Below are 23,177 nucleotides of genomic sequence, written 5' to 3'. Positions count from 1 at the left end.
GATCGTTTTGCTTCACAGACTAATAACTAATGTGAACTTGTTTCTCCTTTTGCAGCAAAAAATAAAATAGCCAAGATTTACTGAGTGTTTTAGAACATGTACTGGGCTAAGAGCTTTCACGTGGATTCCCTCAACAAATCCTGACCTTGTGTTGCCCTGATTATGTACAGGTGGGAGTACCAAGGTGGCAGCTCAGCTCACACCTTCGACCAGGTGCGAGCGGGCAGGCATGGGCTATGCTGCTGTAGCCCCTTAGCATGCTAAGTCCACTCCACCAAAGGACTTGGATGCAGAAGAGCTGTGGGCTGGGAACTGGGAAACTTTGTCCCACCCGGACCATAGACACCTGCGGGCTGCCTTGTCATCAGGCTCCTGCAACTGGCTGGGGGTGAAGCAGAAACCCTGCAGGCGCCCCTCTTGTCCTCCTCAGGGGTCTCCCAGCAGGGACGCTTGGCATTAGTTTCACTGCCAGGCTTTCTATTGTCTCCCAAAGCTTTCTCTTTCAGAGGAAATATAAATATCAAAATATATGAGATGTATAAATCAAAGAGCTCAATAAGGTGGGGGCCTCTGGGTTTTCTGGGGTGATTTGGGTGCCCTCACTGTGTTCTCCACAGGCTGTTCCCATGCACCACTTCCAGTCTCCTCGAGACTGATCCTGTTGCTCCTGAGCTGTGCCTTTTCTTTGCACACAAAGCTCTTGACAGAGTTTACTTGTAAAATTCTACACCAATGAGTTAAGTACAGAATATAAGATGTAGAAGAATCCAGAGAACTTGTTGGCTCTGGGTCCCTGCGGTGGGAGGAGGTCAAGTGAGAGAAACAGTGGGCTGAACAGGGGACCTACCGGAAAAACTAGTAGCATACAAATATACATACATTTATAATCTTGCTTAAGGAAACCCAACACCCATTTAAAAATCTTTCTTGGAAGGAATCCATCAGCATGAAGGAGAAGGAGAGACATAACTATGAAGTTTCCTGGGGAGAAGCGGGACCCTGGTCCAGTGTGAAGGAAGGAAGGCAGAGTGATGGGGGTGTCTCAGGTGGCATTGGTGGGAGGAGGGGGTGGCCATCGCCTGAGCCCATCTCTGAGGTCTGAGGTCCTGGGCCAAGAGTGTGGGCTGGAGAATAAGAAAGCTGGAGGAGACAGGAGGTGATGTAATATCACTGTCCTGCAAGGGACCAGATGCCCAGGGAAGGGTGAGAGGACTGCCTGCCATCCTGGACGGCCAGGGAAGCCGGTGACCGTACATTCAGAGTGAGAACGTGGGCTTGTGATCTTCTGGCAGCATTAAGCTCCCGAGCTCCACAGGCAGCAGAGTGAGTGATGAGAGAGGTGTCGCCAGGCTGGGTTTTCTGGGCAAGTGGAGTTGGACAAGGGGGTTAAAGCCTGGACACCTGGTGAGACAGGAGGACACCTTGAGCATGGATCTATCTGGGAGCCCAGGAGCTGCAAAGACAAAGAGGCCATGGCCAGGGCAGGGTGTTTAGAAACAAGGTGTCACAGGGGCAGCAGGTAGGAGGCAGGAGAGGGCTCAGCTGCCCCAACAGAGACCACGGAAGCACAGCTCAAACATGGGAGGGAGCACTTCCCCTTCACATGGAGGGCTGGGCTGGAGACATGGGGCGGAGGGGGGCAGCTCTGCCCCAGGGAGTCATCAGGGATGCTGTCTTGTGACTCCACATGCTTTGTCGGGTCTGGAGCTGACTAAGGCCAGCTCTGCTACTGCTCAGGAGAGGGGACAGGAGGGGAGGAAGTAGAGCTTCTGCAGGACTCCCTTAAAGGCACCTGCATCTCTTTGGCTCGCATCCCATTGGCTGACGATGATCTAGGAGGGGGATGGGGAACGTCCACCAGGGCGTCCGTGCATGAGCGTGAGTGTGAGAATGTGTGTGAGCATGGGTGTGTGACTGTGTGTGTCTGGGGTTCTATTAACAAAGACAAGAAAGAGGAAATGTGCATGGAGGAGCGCTGCCTGGCAGTCCTTGCTGACGGCAGGAGTGAGAGGCTGGGACAGGATTGGAGAGTCAGGGAGCACGATCACTCACGTGGATGCTAATGGCCACAGGCGGCTCTGGTGACCGAAAGTGTCTGATGAGACCTCAGTCCTTAAAGCTATGGCTCATCAAGAATAATACAAGCTCTCTTACTCTTGGGGCAGATCTTGAAGGAGGCTGTCCTAGGGCGGGTACTTTACGTGAGAGACACGTGGAAACATACAAATAAGGCTTATTACAGATTACGAGAGAGTGGACGAAGCAGCGTCTTATTTCTCAATGGCAGCATACAAACAGGACTGTCTGGGCTCACCTACAAGACCCCCCAAGGGAGAGTGGGGTCACAGAGCTTCGTACTTAGGGCATACGTCTGTGTGTTTTCTCTTTGTCAACTCACAGCTGAGGAAACCGAGGCACCAGGAGGTGAAGCCACTTTCCCGAGACCATGCCACAGGCCTGGAGTTCTTGCCCTGGCCCATGGGACCCTGGTTCATCCCTGAATTCTACAAGCATTTATTGAGAGACAGGCGCAGCTCTTGTCCCTCAGGATACGACAGTAGACAAAACTAACATCTGACCCTGGAGAGATTTTCTGGAATCAATGAGCATGAAAATTCTGTACCAGGAACAAAGACGCATCTAAACAGACACAAGAGATGATGCTAATAGTCATGGATAATGGTTGAGAGTAAGGACAGTTTTGCCTGACCACGTAAGGTATGCTAGAGTTCTATCACTGAAATCCAATAACCAATAATCCAATCCAATAAGTGACCTTTGTGGAAAGTGATATTTCTGGCGCACGTACACGGGACCAGACGCTGGTAGAAGCAGCCTGCCATCTGGAGTAACACTGGACAGACAGCAGCTGGGCATCACTTAAATGCCTCCCCTAAGGGCTCAGCTTTCTCCCCGCACCATGGGGTGGAGGCCGTCCTCGGAGAAGCAGTAGGTGCTGGCTACTGTGGCTGCCTCTGCTCCCCCTGCCCTCTCAGGGCTGCCAGCCACTCCTGCATCCTGCGCTGAGTCCTGCACGGTTTGGAGATGCAGAGGGGCCTATTCAGGGTGTCCCAACCACCACTTCGCATCTGAGTTATGGGATGCTTAAAATCACGAAGCTGGAAGCCGAGGGGTGGGTGACTTAGCCCGGGGCTGGGGTGAGTGTTCACTTGAGTCCATTGTAATGAGCTTCACCAAAGCCACCTGGGCAGCTTGGACTACAAGGGGATGAGCCACTCACACGATCCCAGGGAGAGATTCCAGGCAAGAACTAAATATTCCCAATCAGCCTGAGCTTTAACATTCCGATGGATTTAGTCCCAAGTCACCAGTAACTTTGGTTTCCCCTGCACATAAAAGTCACACGCACAAACACACCCCTCTTAGTCTAAATTAGTGAGGTTTTTCGGCTTTTCAACACTGTTAACTAGTTGCCTTGAGGCACCCTGGATTCCTCTGACTTAGCAAGAACTCGGTGCACTATGGAAAGAGAACCCCAGTGCCTGCAGCAGTGCTCTTAACATCCTTCTCCCCAAGGCTCCTTGGAGATGTATGATCAGAGGTCACAGTGAAGTCCACGCTGTGTTACCTGGAACACAGGTGCAGAACCGGCTGTCCCGGGAGGAGGGGTCAAGTTGGTGCAACACCTCAGCGGACCCTGGGAGCCCTGGCTGTCTGGCCCCTTGTTTCCTTCGAACAGGAGGTTCATTTTGCAGAAGTGGTGCTGTGCTATATCTTCTCTTGGTTGACCAGGGGCTTCATTTCGTAAACCATCCTGGACGGTGTGCACTTGGTGTGTCGCTTCAGGCACAGAAGGAGCCCACAGTGGCTGAGCGTCTGTCTGCCGTCCAGCCCTGCGCAGACCATGGGGGCGCCCGGCTGGCTGCAGGATCGCTGACAGGTGAAGCGAGGACCAGGTTGGGTATCAGTTCCAGGAGCTCCTTCGGTCCCAGAAAAACCCCCAGGTGGGCCTCCAATGCCTCGGTGGGTGATGGGCCTCAGGCGCTAAATTCCTTTTGCAAATACTGACCCATCTCTCTCTCTCATTACCAGGCTGTGGGGCGTGGTAGCCGAGGAGTCCGGCTGAGTCGGGCCACTGGCCCTCTGAGAGGACACATCTTCCCAAGAAGGCCCCGCTCCCCTCACAGCGGTGGGGGGCAAGGTCCCGGCCTCTCAGATGCTGGTCTGTGTCCTCCATCTCTACCCTAAGTGAGGGACCAGGGACCCACAAACTCAGAGAGAAGGGAGACAGTGCCTCCCTCCCTCTTGGGTTTTACTGTCTCTGGGGGAGGCATCCAGCTTTCTGCTTTTGAGGCTCAGCTCAAGCAGAGCCATCTCCTGTGGATCTTTAAAATCAAGACGTATGAGATCACATGTGTTGTGGCGGGTACCTCCGCTGTCTGAAGGGTCTAGCGGGCCTTTCATCCCATAAATACGTTACTCAGATGATTTCCACAGCCCCTCTATGAAGATGAAGCAAGTGAGAAGCAGACAGACTACGGACAAGCCCAGGGAGTGATGGCTGAGGAGGGCAGGGCAGGACCACGGCTGCCTCCTAGGGGTCCTTCCCAACCCCCGCGTCAGGGAACCTGAGCTTTCTTCAGAAACGTGGAGGGGCGGCAGTACTGGGGACAGGTGAGTAGGATGACAGAGCCCTGCTTTCTGTGGCCCGTCCCACAAGTGTGCAGCGTCCACATTCCCTCTACAGCCTGGACAGGCCTCGGCAGCAGATTCTTCTAACAGGTTTCACTCAGTAAGAAAAGGAAACGCCAGCGAAGGGGATAGAGGCTGCGAGGGAAAGTGTTCCTATGTCCACAGCACACCATCCCTCCCACAGCCTGCACTGAGTAAGACAGAACAAGCGCCATCTACTACGAGACCTTCGCTCCCACTGACAAGGCTTTGCAGGCTGTTTCCAGCCCCGGTGCACTTTATTTGGCTCACCTGTTCAGGCAGTTCTTGTTCGTTTTGCCTCTGCTGTCACGGATTATGTGGCAGTGGATGGCACTTCTATTCCCCAGACTCAGGAGCACCAAGGCCTCAGCATTATATCTGCAAAACCCTGACATACATTCAGAGGAACATGGCAGTTCTTACCTGGGGGGACAGGCGGACACTTTGCAAGGCATGACCCCTGCGACAGGCCGGGTGTCGGGGCTGCAGAATGATGCGTTCACCGGGAACCTCAGGTCTCTGTAGCAGCCTGCTCTCGTGGTCATCTGCCCTGTGAGAGAGTGGGGTGCACAGTGAAGACTCACAAACATGCCCTGTGGTAAAAGGCAGACGAAGAGCTAATGAAATCTCTTGAAAAAAATCTTTACTGTATTGGCACGTCTTTGCATTAATGGCCTTTGGCTGACTACTAATATTCTACTTTTCTGGCCTGTCTTGGTGATTTCTATCAGTGAATTGCATCAATTCTAGGATGGCTTGTATCTTCCCCCCACATTTTAACATCTTGTAACGTGTGTCTTGTTATGGGTGCCAACATATATTTGACAAAACAATCTTTTGGTTCTTTTCTATTGTTTCCAGAATTGGAAACACCAGACATTTTTTCAAAACAAACCCATATTAAGTACACTCACTTGTGCTTCTAAGTGAGAGGGCACAACAGGAAATGATCGGTAGTAAACCAGAAAGAAATACAGACAACAAAGTGATAAGCGCTTCCCCACCAGAGAATTCACAGAGCAAAATACCTCCAGGGTTGCAGCCGGATGGTGACCTTTTCACAACAATGGCTTGGATGTTGCCTCAAATGAGGTCAACGGAAATGAAAGTAGGTCTGATTCTCAGCTCCATTTATACCCCCAGGGCTACTCAGGCTTTCTGAGCATCTCTCAATATGTTCCATATTTCAATTCATTAAATTTACTAAAAAAGGTACCAATGGGGCTTCCCTGGCAGTCCAGTGGTTAAGATTCTGCCCTTCCAATGCAAGGGGTGCAGGTTTGTTCCCTGGTTGGGGAACTAAGATCTCACGTGCCATAGGGCATGGCCAAAAAATAAATATTTTTTTAAAAAGGAACCATTACTTACAGCAGGGTACCTAGACTAGTCAGAATCACAGAGACAGAAAGTAGAAGGGTGGTTGCCAGGGGATGGGGGATGAGGGGCTGGGGAGGTGTCTCATAGGCAGAGTTTCAGTTTGGGAAGATGGAAAAGATCTGGAGATGGATGGTGGTGACATTTGCACAACAATGTGAATGTGCTTAGTGCCACTGAACCATGCATTCAAAAGTGGTTAAAATGGTACACTTTATATCACATATAATATATATCGTATATTTTACCACAATACAAAAGGGCTGTAAATAGATATATATCTTGAAGGATGAAGTTAAGGAGTTCATTCAGTGAAAAGGAACAAAAAAAAGAAAGAAAAAGAACGAAACCAGTGTTGATTTTAAAAATTAACACAGTTAATATTAAGATTTAAAATGATTTTTATTGCTGTGCTTGGAAAATGGATGCAGTCCTCCTGTCCATGAGGCCCATCTGTTTTACTTCCTCTGCAGTCAAGGCTGCACTGCTCAGAATGACCTGCATCCAACTTGGTCCCCACAGGCAGATGACCAGAGGTGTCTAATAAAGGAAGGGACCCAAGACATGGTTTCAGAGGACCAAAGCCACAGGCTGGCAACTCCAAGCTCAACAGCATCTAATGCTCGGTTCTCTATGAAACCGAGTCCCTTACTTAAAGAACACTAAAAGTCTCTAAGATATACGTGGAAACAAGTTTGACATTTGGCTTTGCTTTGTCAAAAGGAATAAGGCAAGTCGATGGGGAAAGTTCCCTTCTCTAGAGAATCAGTTTCCTTGATCAGTAGAGGGAAAAGAGCCCTCCTGGGTCCCAAGCACAGATCTCATGCATCTGAGCCCCAGACCACTTCCTGCCTTGGGTATGGCCCTGTCGGTGCTGATGGAGGACATCAGAGGTGACATAGGACCCTTGTGGTTTTGTGCGATTATTCAGCTCTCTGCCAACTTGACACAATCATATTTTAACCAAGTTAAACAGTTTTTATTTGATGCACCCCAGTGGGATTTCACAACTGTATCTTCCTGATTTTAATGGTCTCTCATCAGGAACAGCATATTAAAAGTGACTTTGATAAAGGTCATGGAATATTTCTGCAGAAATCTAAGAAAATTTACTTAAACATGTTGAGAATCTTGAAAGTGAGTATTTCTATGAAAGAACAAGATTTAAGTCACATACAGCAAGTGTCCCGGAGCAGTAACAGGAAGAAGGTCAAGGTGAACCTCAGTCCCACGAGGCAGAAGAATGATAATAAAAAGAGAATATTTCCAGGCTCTGCTAAGACTGAAGCCGTGGCATTTGTTCTAATATACAGATTTAGTAAAATCAAAGATGGGCTTGGTGACCTGTGTAGCAAGGCCATGGAGCCCTCGTGGTCACAGCTTTCCTGGGGACGGGGGGAACCAAGAGGCACGTCAGGCAACGCAACCCACTGACACCTGCTGGGCTTCACTGTGGAAGGAAGCACATATCGGAAATCCATCTCTTTCATTGTCCTTGATGTGGTACCAAGCCAGCTGTGTGCCCTGTCACTACGTCACACACAGAACAGACGCAAACACGCAGTGATGGGCACTGGAGGAGGGTCCCTCACGTCTTACACTCCAAGCCTTGCACAGGTTCACCCTCGTCCACTTTCCCGGAGGCGCTTTCCTGGGCATCACCCTGACTGCACGTGGCGATGGATTACTGACCCGCCCCCGTCTCCTGCCCTGCACCCGCTCTTAGCCCCGATGTCCCTAGGCTGCCTCCTGGACTCACAGACCTGGCCGTCTAACAGATGCACAAATACATAAACATCCATTTCAAAGCAGGCTTCCTCCAGCCCCACCTGTCCGGGTCTCTGTGTGGTCAAGGGATCAGTCTTGTAGTCCCCTGCCCCCCACGCCCATGCCTTACTCCAGGCATTCCTCCTTCAAGTCCAGCTGTTGGACTGATACCACAGATACTTCCTTCACACACGCACACACACACACACACACACACACACACACACACACACACGCTCATGCCGCTCCCAGATTAAAAGTCTGTTTTTCTCTTTTTAAGCTGGAGACTTCCCAGCCTTGTCCTCCAGCTCTGCTGCATCCCTGTCATGCCGACATCCCCCCTGGTCCTCTGACTCCCAGCTGTCTCTCTACCTGGAATACGGTCCTCCGCTGCCATACCTGGCAGAAGGCTTCTTATCCCTTTAAGTCAGACCCACATCCCCCTGCCTCTGAACTCCCGTGCTCCCTGACTTGAGAGCACATCTGAATTCTCTGGTAGTTTAAACACAGAATCCTGGCCACCTCAGAGCCTTGGATTCAGCAGGCGTGGGGTGGGGGCTGTGGATTTACATTTCTAACCGATGCCCAGGTGCTGCTGGCACTGCTGCCCTGTGGACCACACTTTGAGAACCGCGCTTTATGCAATATCCAAGGCCACCACTTTTATGTCTCAGGTTACAGAGCCGTGATATACATGTAGTAAAAAATAAATACCTGGTCTTTGTCCCTGGTTCATGGCACACAGCTCCTAGAACCTTTGGGGTGTCTTTTGTGTGCCACTGAGCTGGCGGGTGGCGGGGTCCCTTCACAGCTTATGGACGGGGCTGGACCCCAGAAGCATCAAGGCATGATTAGAGGGTTTCAGCCCAATCCTGGGCCTCTGGGGAGGGGAAAGGGGCTGGAAATTTAGTTCAGTTACCAATGACCAATGATTTAATCAATCCTGTGTAATGAAATCTCCATGGAAACCCCTAAACAACGTGTTCAGAGAGCTTCCAGGAGGATGGCACAACCCGGCTTCATGGGGTCCGGAACCCTTCCCAACCTCTCCCTGTGTACCTCTTCATCTCGCCGTTCCCTGGTGTCTTTTACAATAAACCAGTGACAGTAAGTAAGTAAAGTGGCTTCCTTAGGCCTGTGAGCTGGTGTAGCAAATTATTGAACCTGAAACCGGGGGTGGGGGGGTGGGGTGGGTAGGAGAGTGTAGAACCCACAGCTTTGTAGCCAAGTCAGACAGAAGTGTGGGTGCCCTGGCATGCAAATGGCATGCAAATGGCATCTGAAGTGGGAGCAGTGCTGTGGGACTGAGCCCTTCACCTGTGGGGTCTGATGGTACTCTAGGTAGTTAGTACCGGAGTTAGATTAATGCAGGACACCCCGTCGGAAGCTGGAAAATCCAGCAATGCTGGTTGGTGTGGACAAAACCCACACATTTGGTGTCTGGAGTGTTGTAAGTAAAGACAGTTCCTGCCAGGCTAGCCCAGGTTTGTGCTCATTTGTCCTAGAAAAATGGTAAGCAACCCTTTTCCCTCTCAGTAGCATCCAGGTTTGGGTAAGACATTATATGGTGAACCTAATGTCAAAGTTCAGTGGACATATATGTGTCATCCCTTAGATCAAATTTCCTGAGAGCGGAGAGTACAGCCTGCCTGGATTGATTTGCTCCCACACTTACTAGGCAGTTTTTCAGCCAGGCCAATTTCATTATATTCAGTAACTTCTAAGCCCCAGCAAGTTAATACAGTCAGCTCTCCTGGTCCAAGGGTTCCGAATCTGCTGATTCAACCAACTACAGATGGAAAAAAATCAGAAAAACAATCCCAGAAAGTTCTAAAAAAACAAACTTGAATTTGCCTTGTGCCAGCAACCATTTACCTAGCATTTACCAAGTATTTCCAACTATTTAGGTAGCATTTACATTCTGTTAGGTATTATAAGCCATCTAGAGATGATTTAAAGTATGTGGGGGGATGTGCATAGGTTATTTGCAAATACCACCTCATTTTATATAAGGGACTTGAGCATCTGCCGGTTTTGGTATCCATGCAGGTTCCTGGAACCAACAGGGGAGGATGACTGTAGTGAGTTAATAATATTTGGCAAAAAGAATCATCCAAGTAAGGGTATATTCTCTTCTTTATACAGTACTTAGGATGAACTAGGCACAGTTTTGATGACTGACCCATGTATCAATGCAGAGACGAAATCTGAATCAATGTTTTATGAGTCTACTTTTCCACTTGCTAACAGGGAATAAGAGACTATTAAATTAAAAAAAAGAAACACATGTCATTTTAAAGCTGTTCTGTAGGGAATCTTGTGAACTCCATTAAATCAAATCCTGCGAACTCCTTGAAATTAAGCCAGATAATCTTAATGACCCAATTTACATGAGGACCTACTGAACAAGAGTACCATTTTCTAAAACTGCTGGTTGTCAGTTCTAATAGTAGAGAAGGAAAATTAATCTTTTCTCTCCACTTATATGACAATTTAAAAGTCAATTTTTTTTTAAATTCTTTAATCAAAATCTTCTGGCTTTTTAGGTGTGACTCTATGAATGTCTTCAGTTTGGTTTCCAGTTTTGAGATTGAAGACTTGTGAAATTCAATGCTTATGCTCAAGTCTTAACAAAGAATCAGGACTTAATGAACACTGATGGTCCTGAGTGAGGTACAGGCTCTCGATCAAGCAAATAGGAAATTGTTTTTCTTTGAAATAGAAACATAACTTTACTTTATTAATGTATTCATTTTTCTTTCTTAGTGGAGACATTTGTTTGACCTTGGTGTCAGCCAAGTCCCAAACTTTTACCGGTTAATCGGATAAGAGGGAAATCTAGATCTAGTCATTCATGGAATAATTTAGTAACAATGTGATAGAAAAAATATAACCCAAAGAAAAACACTGAATTTGTCCAATGCATGTCCAAGTTCCGACTCTGCCAGTTAATTTTTTTTTTTTTTTTTTTTTTTTTTTGCGGTACGTGGGCCTCTCACTGTTGTGGCCTCTCCCGTTGCGGAGCCCAGGCTCTGGTCGCGCAGGCTTAGCGGCCATGGCTCACAGGCCCAGCCGCTCTGCGGCATGTGGGATCTTCCCGTACCGGGGCACGAACCCGTGTCCCCTGTATCGGCAGGCGGACTCTCAACCACTGCACCACCAGGGAAGCCCTGTCAGTTAATTCTTTTAGCTGGTGACATTGGAGACCTTTCATTTTTCTTAGTGGGACACTACTGACATTTTAGGTACCAGTATTACTTGTGCAGCATGGTTGTCATATCATAAGACTTTTAGCACCCCTGGATCTGCCCACTAGATGCTGAAAGCAACCCACCCCCACTCATCATGGCAACTAAAATGCCTGCGCACATTTCCAAATGCTCCTTCTGAAAGACAGTAGTCTTCAGTGGAGGACACTGATGGGCCACAAGCAGGTGAGGAAGGAAGGGAAAATGTAGAGTGTTGCCTGGAAATTTTAAGCAATTAGTGGAAGTAGGACAAAACAGGAGAGTGGGCATCAGGTTCACAGCAAAATTCATTTAAGAAAATGACAATGACAAAAATGCTATAAAACAGAATTTACGGTGTGTAGCTAAAAGTAAGATTCAGAGGGTATTTTCATGGCCTTAAATACTTATATTGATAAAAATAGGTATGACTGGAAATAAATGAAGCCAATACTTAATTACAGCGTTAGAAGAAAGGATAGATCAAGGAAGCAGAAAGAAGGAACTGATATAGATTGGAACAAAAGTCCATATATTAGAAAATGAACAGACATCAATTTATTTGGATGCAGACAAAAATGTGAAGCAGAAGTTAATATGTTAGGGGAGAGAAAATGGTGAATCCAGGAGCTGATGTTTTGGGGGAGGGGGCTACCCTCAAGCATAACAACCTACAACCCAGGTCACTCCTCTCTTTCCTGCTCTTCCCTCAATTACAGGGGCTCCATGTCAGCACTGCAGTCTTTACATCTCTTGTCTATGAGGCTGTCGGGGAGATCCCACCAATGAGAAGTACGAGCACAGGATGTGGACAGAGCCACAGCATCATGTCCCTGGCAGAGAGGATAAACACTGGCTTTGGCAGATGTGAGGTCTGCAGTAGTCTCCAGACATTTTCCTGGGAAGCACCTGCTCCAATGCTGGCTTAACTCTAATCCTTACCAGGAATTTCTGGAATGTTCCACACCTTCCACCTCTTTAATAGCCAGAGCAACTGAGAGCTACATGGGTCTGTCTCTGACCTTTACTCCTCCAACTTCTCCAGCTATTCTGTAAGTACATGATCCTTTATATTAAAAACCTTCCTGCTTGAAATGCCTAGTCTGCTTTCCTGGCTAAACTGTCACTGACATACTAACTTAATGAAGAAAATAAACAATAAGCACACATACACAAAATAAGAAATGAGAGACTTCCCTGGTGGCACAGTGGTTAAGAGTCTGCCTGCCAATGCAGGGGAAGTGGGTTCAATCCCTGGTCCGGGAAGATCCCACATTCCACTGAGCAACTAAACCCTTGCGCCACAACTACTGAGCCTATGCTCTAGAGCCCACGAGCCAAAACTACTGAGCCCGTGTGCCACAATTACTGAAGCCCACACCCTTAGAGCCCGGGCTCCACAACAAGAAAAGCCACTGCAATGAGAAGCCTGTGCACCACAACGAAGAGTAGCCCCCGCTCGCCGCAACTAGAGAAAGCCCATGCACAGCAACAAAGACCCAACACAGCCAAAAATACATACATAAATAAAATGCAATTGGTTTGGTGCTGACAATGTTCCAGTTCTTTATATGGGTAGTGGTTGCACAGATATTCTTACTTTCAAAAAGTAATCTATATTCTTCAAAAAAATTAATAAGAAAATATGATTAAATATTCTGATAATACTAAAGTTTTAATGCATAGAACGTGAAATTCATGAGCATTTATTGTAAACCCTTCAACACATAGTACTTGACACACAAAATGACGAGGTACTCAATAAACATTGGTTGAATTAGTGAAGGTAAACTATTGGCTACTAGACTCTCACACTTTAAATGATGACATCTTACTTAAAACTGTAGTATAGAACCACATACAGAGAGGTCATTTTTAAATTTATATAAGAATAATACTCTTTATTTTCAAAGAAAAAAGAGTCATTCAGGTCCCTTACATTCAAAAGAAAAACAGAAAAAGGAACGGGAAGTCTAGAAGGGGGTGTTCTCATGCTCCACCACTCGATGTCAACTGCATTATCGACAAGAAGAGAGGTACCTTGCATCTCCAACAGGAAGAAGGTTATGACTTTACTACCAGCAGAAGGAAGGAAGAATTTCTCCTTGTCTGGCAACAGTCCAGCCAGTGAGAAACTGCACAGCTCAGCCAATGGAAAGTCTCTATACTTCAAACTCCCAGTTTCCTCCAATGGACTTTTCATTTATAACAGCCCATCACAATTTCCTTTTCTCCTCTATAAAAGAATGTTCCTCTCCTTTATGCTCTGGACTTGCCTGTGGTTTGACATAAATTGCATGTCCAGAGTTGCAGTTCTTTGCTGTTCTCGGATAAACCCATTTTGCCGGTAAAATAACTAGCTATTTTATTGTTTTAGATCAACAAAAGTATCAATAATGGTTGAATGTATTTGCTCAAGAATGTGAACTCCCATATTAAAAATGAGCTATTGATTTAATACGTAAGGAGGAACTCTCTGCAAAGGAAGGATACAAATGATGTGATAACATGGAAAAGCTTATCATTAACGAACCTCTGAAAGAGAGCACACACATGTAAACCGGAACATAAGGAAGAGATGGGACAGGACTTATTAAAATGTTTGCAGTGACCTTGGGTCAGAGGAAGGTTTGTCTTCCCTATTTTCTATGTTTGTGACATTTGTAATGAAAAATAATTCCAACATCTACAGATTTGGGCCTTCATGAAAATGCACATCCCCACTTTTTGACATCCTGGACAGTCTTTTCTCAAGGACACCGGGCAGTGCAGGATGAGGCAGGAGGGGCCTGACCTCTCAGGTGATGCTCACCTGACCTCATATTGGCCTGCAGCCTGTCTGCCTACCTGCTCGGGCCTCCCCTTCCCCTTCCTGTTCTTTGCCCCCCAGAAAGCTCAGCAACAAAAGCCTAAGAGATGCACCAGGGAGGGAGGAGCTGGGAGCAGGGGAAGCTGACATCCTGGTTTCTGTTTTGATCCACGTGGTAATTGTCGACTGACACAGAAAGTCAAACTGGAAAGCACGTCAGGGGCCCCATAAAGCACACACCCACACAGGCACTGAAGAAGAAGGAAAGGTTCTGGGCCTGTTCACATTCCCTCCTCAGTGGAGGGCGGAGTGGAAGGCAGACTCCACATCAGGGCTCTGCTCCTTGGGCTGTGCCCAGACTCTTACACCTGAGCTCTTAGGGAGCATCCCAGGTATCACATGCCAGGCTGCTTGTAAAGGTTTTGGTTATGCTTTGAGAAACCATTTTTCACAGTTTATCCAGGGCTGCAGAAAATTCCATGAGAACAGAAGGTCTTTGCTTCACTTGAGAATCTGAAAATCTGAACCCACAGTCGTGGCCAAGAACATCTGCATTTCTTTTTTCATATTCCTGATTTTGTTTCTTAATTTCTGTATGGTTCTTATCAGATCATTTCTCCCTTATGAGTTGCCTCTGAAATCTCTCTCAAACTCCTGCTTCTCTGTTGTCTATTCATTACATTGTGCTTACCTATATTTCAACCATCCCATAACCTCACTTGAAGAAAAAATGGTGAACTAAAGATTAAGCAAAAGAAACGGCCCTCATGCTTGTGTGCAATGTCTATGCCTTTGTATCAAAGGGCTTTTCTTAGGTCCTTAGTCAGAGACTTTCTCTCACAATATGCATATACTCTGTACACTCAAGATCTTGGGTTCAGCATTTACCTGGACCTAAAGTTCTCAGTTCGTGAGTCTGAAAAGGTTACAGGCTGGCATGTTGTCAAGGTCAGATGCTAAGATAGCAGACTGGGTGGAGAAAGGGAAAATAGGAGCTCCACAGGACAGGTTTCAGAACCAGTGGCCTAACTGTCTGGGGCATTCAGTGGGGGGCCGAGGGGTCTGCAAGGTCAGGGCTGCCCCTGTGGACAGGACCACATGCTGCCTTATCACACAACGTGCTGGACTGAACTCCGCGTGGCGACCTGAGTCCTCCCAAGAAGGGCACGCTCCATCCATGAGGCTGGGGAACCAGAAAGCGTTTCACAGGACCATTTCTCTCCATCTCCTTTAAATGCTGCATAAGAGAGTAAACTCATCTGTTATGCTGGAAACTGCAGCTTCCAGGATGTACTTCCTGTACCCTTCGCCCCACTTCTCCTCCTGAGCTGCCCCAAAGTCCTGCCCACTGGCCATTGTCCCATCCTGGTAGGAAAAGGGCAGGCCATGCTTTGTCCACTCACTGTGGCAGCTACCAGTTTGCATACCCCGTGGGCACACAGAGACACACAGAGACATGCTGCATGCCCCTCTCCAAGTGTGTGTGTCCACCACACACGCCTGAACACACCAGTGTGCAAAACACACACAGGACCTTGAAGACAGCAGCACAATCCAAAATAGGGAGGAACGTGTTCATCTCCCCTGCCTGGGGCCACGTGACTAGTATCATTGTGTAATTTCCTCTTGCTTTAAGAGTTTAGTAACCTAAACGGTCCAATTTCTTAAGCAAAGCTATAACACTAATGGAAAAGAATAGAATCTGACATTTACTTGGCCAGACTAAGTGTTAGAGCTTTACAGGTATTCTCTCCTCTAATCCTTAAAGGAACCCTATACGGGTGATTACATTATTATCCTCACTTTATAGATGGGCTTGCTAAGGCGTGAAAGGCTTAAGGAGCTCACGAGTTTTAAAGAGGCTGGGCCAGGACTCGATCCCTGACAGTCTGGCCAAAACCCCACGCTGCACGTTCTAGCCTTGGCATGACAGGTCACCTGCTGGCCTGGCCTTTCTATCCAACGTGACGTGCATGTGTAGAAATTTTAAGCTTTTGTTTGATTCCTGTTTGAGAAGGAAAGAGATTCATAATATATTCTGTTTCAGAACTCTTCATATACTGGAGGACAATTAACTCTATTTCACTGAGAGCTGAGTAGAAGGCTAGAAGCAAGGGAATTTGAATTCTAGGGAATTTCAATTCACTTTCAGATATGCTCCCTTCTTTACATCCAGGAGCAGAAGGATGAGAAGCCTGAGGGGCAGCCCTGGGGAAGCCACCATGGAGGGGTGAAAGCGGGCTGACCCTGCATCGCCATTTCCATCTGTGGCCTTCGCATATTTATAAATGGAAAAGCGGTTGATATCTTGCATTTGTTCACTCAACAAGTATATACTTGATGCCTGGGATGTGCTGGATCCTGAGCACATAGCAGCTAATAACAAACAGCAAACATCACCAACCAACCAGCACCCTAGACCATCCCATCACGGTCACAGAATCTAAACCACAGAGAGAATGCAGTGACATGTAGACACGTCACCCATGAAGACAAATATCCGGACAGGAAAGTTGAGGGTGGTGCAGCTTTGGGGTGGTGAGGACCATGGCTTGCTGCCTGAGGGCCTCCTGGAGCTGACCGTTGGTGAGCAGAGCACAGCAAAGGCACACCAGAGGTGCAGGGAACACTGAACCTACAAAAAGCACTTCCACAGACCCAAGAAAAGTTTAAAACATTGAGAAAGCTTATAAAATTGAAACCAGTGTAGAAAAAAATCAAAACCAAAGAAAGGGGGAAAAAAAATCCAGTCATTGCTCAACACAATAGCATGTAGGGATGATGAGATGTGAGGATGCACAATACAAATTCTTTCCTCTGCAGGACACTTTTTCACTTCCATGCAGCGTGCCCAGATCCTGGGCTTTCTGCAGAGACTGACCTGGGAGCCTATAGAAAACAATATCCTTTCAGTCATACTATAGCCATTTACCTCCATTTCTGCATTTTTAAAAGGAGAATTGCCTCCGATGTCTCTGCGCATTTTCACCGAGATTAAGTCAAATCGAGAATGAAGAAATAAAGCCATTGGTTGGTCGGCATCCTTCCTAGCCACAGGCTGGGAGCCTGCAGGCCGGGCTTCTCAGGCTGCAGGCATTCCCTCTCAACATGGACAGGAATAGGTGAATGGATGAAACATTACATGCCAGGTGCCTACGGGATGGACCAGTGATGCCCAAATTCTGGACTACTAAAGTCGAAATGGCCAGGCTCAACTGCATATTCTCTTAATTGAAGGGGTCCTTAGAGACATTCAGACATCAAAGAGGAGATGGCACACACCGGCACCCACCATCCCAGGGTGAAGACCCTCAGGCATCAGTGCAGGCCCTGACTAGGTTGGGAGTTAGTTGCCTATGGATATGAGGATGCCGGAAAACACTCCTGGCTCTGCATCTCAGATCAAGTCACAGCATTTTCCAAAAAACAAGATTTTCACAGGGATTTAGCCTGGGGATACTAGACACTCCACTTTATCCCACATTGAAAAGGTCACGAATCTAAAAGTTCAGCTGTGCACCAAGAGAAGATGAATTTTGGAGGTCAAATCTGTTTGTAGGTGGTAGGGATGCTCGAGGTTTTAATTTAAAATTACTTTCCCCATATAAATAATAGTAAACTCTAAAGGCAAATTTAAATGTTTCTTCCTTTGTTTTCAAACATCTGAATATTCTGGGAAAATAAAAATATAGACAGCCATATGCCCAGTGGTATTTAGGGTTTCTGGGCTCTATTTTTACACTAGGTTTTAGATAATTATGCTTTCAGACGAGTTTCATGTGGGTTGGGGGTCTCCTCAGCCACCTGGCTGAATGTTTACGGAGACGCAAGTATCATTTCTCTGACTGGGGGCACATCTGTAAAGCAATTTCTCGACTGTGCTTCCAATCTCTCAACTATCTGTCAGGAAGAAAAATCTCATAGTCCACAGGAATGTTAGGATCAAGCTGGCCAATATTCTAAAATGATCCATGTTAACAGATAAGAGAGAACAAGAGTATAAAATTTGAAAAGTACATTAAAAAAGAGAGAATAATCCTTTAACTGGGGAAAGCCCAAAGCTGAACCCTAGCCATGGAAGGTGGTGAGTTTAACGAGCAATGTGATGAAGCTCTACCTTTATCTTTTTACAGAAACCAGCTCTTGCCAGATCTTTGGAAATCATTTTAAAATCTTCACATTTTGCCAAAATATCTGGACGAGGAGTATTCAGTCTAAAAGACTGTGATTATATCAAAGAATATCTAAGTTTTCAGTAATTCTAACAATAGAATGAGTTCCAGCTGTTGACAAAATCCTTATCATTTTTTTTATAAAGGAAAAGAAACCCATCATTTAAGCAAAACTACACAGAAAACTGGAAAATATTCCATAAACGAAGCATGTGTTTTCACGAGAAGCATGCATCATCTCTGTGGTAAGCGCTAGATATAGTACAGACATGAATGCCCGCACATTGAAGGACCTTGACAGTGGAAGAAGGAAGATAACTCCAGGAAAGCAGAGAGGGTGAACTCCTGGGAGCTGCTGCTAGAGTCTAAATGATGCCCAGGTGTGCTTAAGTGACAGCTTTCCTGGCATGATGGCACCCTAACGGGCACCAGAGCTTGGAGGGTGGTGATGATGGCCATTTATGGATGGCCTGTGACATCCTTGTGTCCGTTCTGCTTAACAAGAAGCTGGCCCGATATCTGATTTTCCTGACCACACTGACCTGTCTGAAATGACAGCAGGACATGCCCTTCATTTTGCTATAGGCAGGTGTTACCTGTCTTTAAGGTTCCAAGTTTGGTTAATGAGAAGGGGGCAGCAGGACTTGAAACCCACATGTGCACCTCCCTCCCCCTGCAGGAGGATGGTGGAGGGGGAGCCATCCGTGACCACGTGACCACCACGGGAGCCTGAGAGGGGCTGGGCCTAGGATGGGTCCCAATGCCCCCAGTGAGGGTGTGTGTGCAGGACTGTGGGGTTCTGGGGACAGGGAAGGGTTCCTGTTCCCCAGGAAGAGTGGACGAGATGGACTTCTTCATCTTACCCTGAACATTTGGGGGCTCTTGAAGAAATGATGGGGTGGATATCACACAGGCCTCCTGAGGAAGTTGGTCCCTCTCCAGGGGATGAACTTGTTTTCCTCTCCTCTGCTTTTCTGGGGGGTAAGAGGGCTAAAGTGGGCATGTGTTTTGTAATTTATCCAGGCCTTGGATAAAGACAGAGAAGTGGTTTCATGAACTTGGCTCAAAGGTGACCCAAGGCAGGGAGGAAAAAGCCAGAATCATTTCAGTTGATCTCTGAGACCTAGAAGGACAAGCACAAGCCTTTAGGTAAAGTTTAGAAAAGTAAAATGCACATTTACTCTAACATTCAAAAGAGGTAAGGGCGTTTTGAATATAAGGATGGGGGATGTCTAATTTGAAGTAATTCCTGTGAAAAAGATGTGATTTTTAGCCAGTGAGATGAGTAATATGAATGACTGATGCTCAAAAGCCATCTCAGCTCTCCACCTCTGACTACGACAGATACTCAAAATGCAGCTAACCCAGCACTCTCTGTGCCACGTTTCTGGGGTCCTCTCTGAGTTCTCATGAATGCCTACATACGACAGTTTATAATCTCTCATGTTATGTATGGGTGTGCGGTAATTCCTCCCTCCAGATTGCATGTTTTGAAGGACAGGTCCGGTCTGTATGATTCCTCATTATAGACTCAGAACTCAGTGTGGTGCCTTGCACACTTAAGGAAGAATGTAAGTACTCAACGCCTTGGTTGAGCTGTACAGAGGTACCATGTTTCAATTAGCCTTAATGCTAATAAGTCACTAAAGACTTTTCATATAAAGTAACAATTACATTGGTGTTTCATCATGCACTTCAGAAACAGAGAGAATTAGCAAAGGTCTCTACATTTTCCCCATGTGGCTTCAAGAAGTTTGAGGTTCAGATTGACACCCACAAATGTTTGCTGACTGAACAGTGAATGAATGAATGAATGGTTTCATATCAACAAAACGAGGGCAACGTTGCTAATACTTAATTTTATTCCATTTTATTTTTATTTTTTTATTCCATTTTCTAAACCTAACCACTAAGCTAATTAAAGTTTAAGCCCTAAAAATATCTGTAGATGGTGAAGAGAACATTACTGGGAAAGTATGAAAGAGCCTGATTTACAAGCCAGTTTTAAGATTTGTCTGAGGAACTCTAATTGTGAAACAGATGAATAGTTCCATTTGAAAGACGATAATCCCCAGACATTGCATGATGCACATCAGATAAATTAAACATAGCTATAAGCCACATCTGAATAAGCCTTTTCATGAGTAAGTAAATCAGAGGTTTGAAATTTGTTACTATTTGAAATGCATTGAACCGATTAAATCACAGAAGTAGATTTTAAAAAATTGCAGCATATGTAATTTTGAGAAATTTCTGATGCCTTTACACTGTCAACAAGAGTCTGGTGAAGTCATCACCATGTCTAAAAGCCCTTATCTTAGAGTAGGACATAATCGGCTAAGCTGGTTCCTATCCCCCCAGATACTCTTGGTTTAGCAGCTCATTGTATGAGTCCTTGCACATCACCAATGTCCCAATGAGAGTCCGGTCGAGGCACGACTAAGCAGGATAACTGAAATAAAATCCCATGGTTCTGTCATAAAAGTGAGTTGAAAGGGAAAAAAGAGAGCAGAGGAAGCTGTCAGAAAAGAAGATGAGAGGCACTGTCAGGAAATCTTATTTTCTATAGAGAGACAGGCCCATTAGAACAGATAAGGAAATGGGATTATCCTTCCTTTACTGATGCCAGGTAATGTTTCTGGAATGAAACAAGAGGTGGGTGATTTCCCAGGTATCTTCTCCCAGTTCATTAATTCCCTAACTGGTTCCTTTAAAGACCCCCTTGCAGACATTAAGGTCACAGGAAGATAGCTAAGTAAAAGATGCTTCAAAGTTTCCAAATCCAGGTTATTGAGAGGTCTATGCAAGTGGAAATCTTCAAAATATAAAACATGCAGATAAAATGAAGCCAAGACCTGAACCCGATTTGGCTGCCTCTAACCTCCATGGACTCTCTCAACTTTTAAGCCCTGTTGAGGGTTTCCACAAAGCCATGTAAGTGACAAGACATAGCAGGTGCTCAGTTAACTACAGTGATGTTTCTAATTTTCCTCCTGTTTGTACAGAAAGTAAGATAATCCCTGGGGACACAAGAGAGGAAAGAGAGAGAGAAGGGAGGGTGAGGTTGTGCTTTTGTCCTTTTAGGAAAATATGGGAGGGTCCACTTCAACTCAAGCCCATGGGATTTCACAAGTGCTCACATGTGGCCTGGGAGGGGATGCTTTGATTAGGTGCTGAGTCTTGGGAGTGGTATGGCATGGGCATTACCACCGGAGGACTGAATGGAAGAGCCGCAGCCTACACAAGGTGATAAAGGATGGGTATCCCACAGTCCTTCTTGCTGTTGAATTGAGAAACCTTGATTTTCCATGAATTTTCCATCAAAATTAAAAACAAACACCCATTCGCTGACTCTATAACACACTTCTTTAGGCAAATGATTAGGGAATGGGTTTGGGTTGATTTCCTCTAGAAACCTCAATGTAAAAATTAGTCCTTAGATGAAATTAGGAGATTTGCTAGTACGCTGATCATCCACTCGGTGTTTTTCAGGCTACTGAGGTGGGTAATTTGGTCGGTGCTGAGGAAACTGAGCAACCCTCTGCATGCCTGACTCTCAAAGGGAAGATGTGAGGGAAACTGTCCTAATGAAATACTCTCATGGGCCAGACATCTTTACAGATGCTGCCACGTGATTCATTACACTCCTTTCACCACATGAAAATCGTAATGTCCTTACACAAATAGAAGGCTTTCTGATTTAATTATTATTTTAATCAAACACTGTTAGATAATCCTAAATAGGGGCAGATAAAATCAAGCATACCCAATATGGGCAAGAGAGGCGTAGGGGATGGTTATAAGAAAGAGGGAAGGGAAATAAGTAGGTTAACTTTCCCAGGTCACACACAGAGATGCCCAGAGTATGGCTCTGTTCTACTTTTTTTCTGAATGGAGTAAAACAGCAGCTCCTGTGGCTCCATCACCAGTGTAGGACATCCCATTTTTCTCTAGTTGCCTTTAGAGCCATTTGCTGCTAGCCTGCTGTACAGAAGGGGATTCTATTTCACCTTAAAAAGCTCTTAATGTCAGAACTTAAATATGACTTAAATATTTTATTCTTAGTTTATAATGAGAAGAATTAATATATATTAAGTATCTAGTGTTAACGTTTCGGACTTATTTTTTGGTTAATCATTCAGTTTTCCTTTATTTTCTTCATCTCATTTATTTAGAGCAACTATCAAGAAGGCATGAGTTTACTTTTATTTTTTCCTTATTCATTATATTCTAAATTTGTACTATTCTCATTTGTGTACCATTATACTTAAATATATAGTACTGTCTGGATTAATTACTTAATTATTAAAAACTGGAATGCACAAAGCTGAAATCCATTTGTCCGAATGGAAACTTGTCTGTTTTTTAAAAATCAGAGAGAACTTAATATTTTGTTTCTAAGTTTGCACGTATTTATTCTCCACCCTTTACCAGTTAGTGCATACTGGCTCTAAGCTAAAAATGTCCCTCTAGTGAACTAGCTTTATCAATTAATCATGGGCTTAAAATTCTTATGGTATTAAGATGATAAACCCATCTATCGTCATGTGAAATTCTTCTTTCGACATGTTGTTTCTTGTCATTTTCACAGCAACTTTCATAAAATTCTTACACTTTCTGAGTGAATTTAAGTATATGACTTTACAGCAAAATTTTTTCCAGTAAATTTTTTGAACAAGACCATTTGATAAAAACCTCACTCTGTATCACTATAGTTTCCATGCAAGTTTCTATTTCTCATCATAAACATGAAATGTATAAGAATTTGAGAGAATTCCATTTTAATAGTCTCAAATAAGATTACCCTTTCAAAAATCTTAAATTAGATGAAAAGCAGAAACCAATTCACTCAACCTTAAGGCCACACGCTGACATAGATGAATTAGAGAAAACAGCTCAAGTCTTCAAGTAACACTCAGCAGCACTGCTCTCTACTCTGTCTCTAGAAAGGTTAGTACCTCCCTCAGGCAGAAGCCCTGGTCTCCTAATCAGGACATGATGAGGACGAGGGCAGCGTGATGAGGACCAGGGCAGTGTGATGAGGACCAGGGCAGTGTGATGAGGACCAGGGCAGAGTGATGAGGACCAGGGCAGTGTGATGAGGACCAGGGCAGCGTGATGAGGACCAGGGCAGTGTGATGAGGACCAGGGCAG

The 23,177-nt window shown here is 45.6% G+C and overlaps 1 protein-coding gene across 1 annotated transcript in view; it reads right to left on the bottom strand.

Annotated features, from left to right (window-relative positions):
- The window catches only part of ADAMTS16 (ADAM metallopeptidase with thrombospondin type 1 motif 16), a 154,427-nt gene that overhangs the window by 44,866 nt on the left and 86,384 nt on the right, over nt 1-23,177 (bottom strand). The window contains exon 18 of the mRNA XM_029219208.1: nt 5,098-5,224. Coding sequence (XP_029075041.1) covers nt 5,098-5,224 — 127 coding nt within the window. The remainder of the gene's footprint in view (nt 1-5,097; nt 5,225-23,177) is intronic.

This window comes from Monodon monoceros, unplaced genomic scaffold (genome assembly GCF_005190385.1).
Source record: "Monodon monoceros isolate NGI ecotype Baffin Bay Population unplaced genomic scaffold, NGI_Narwhal_1 Super_Scaffold_12, whole genome shotgun sequence".
NCBI lineage: Eukaryota > Metazoa > Chordata > Mammalia > Artiodactyla > Monodontidae > Monodon > Monodon monoceros.
The sequence above is the reverse complement of the archived record's forward strand: the minus strand, read 5'-3'. Positions and strand labels throughout refer to the sequence as shown.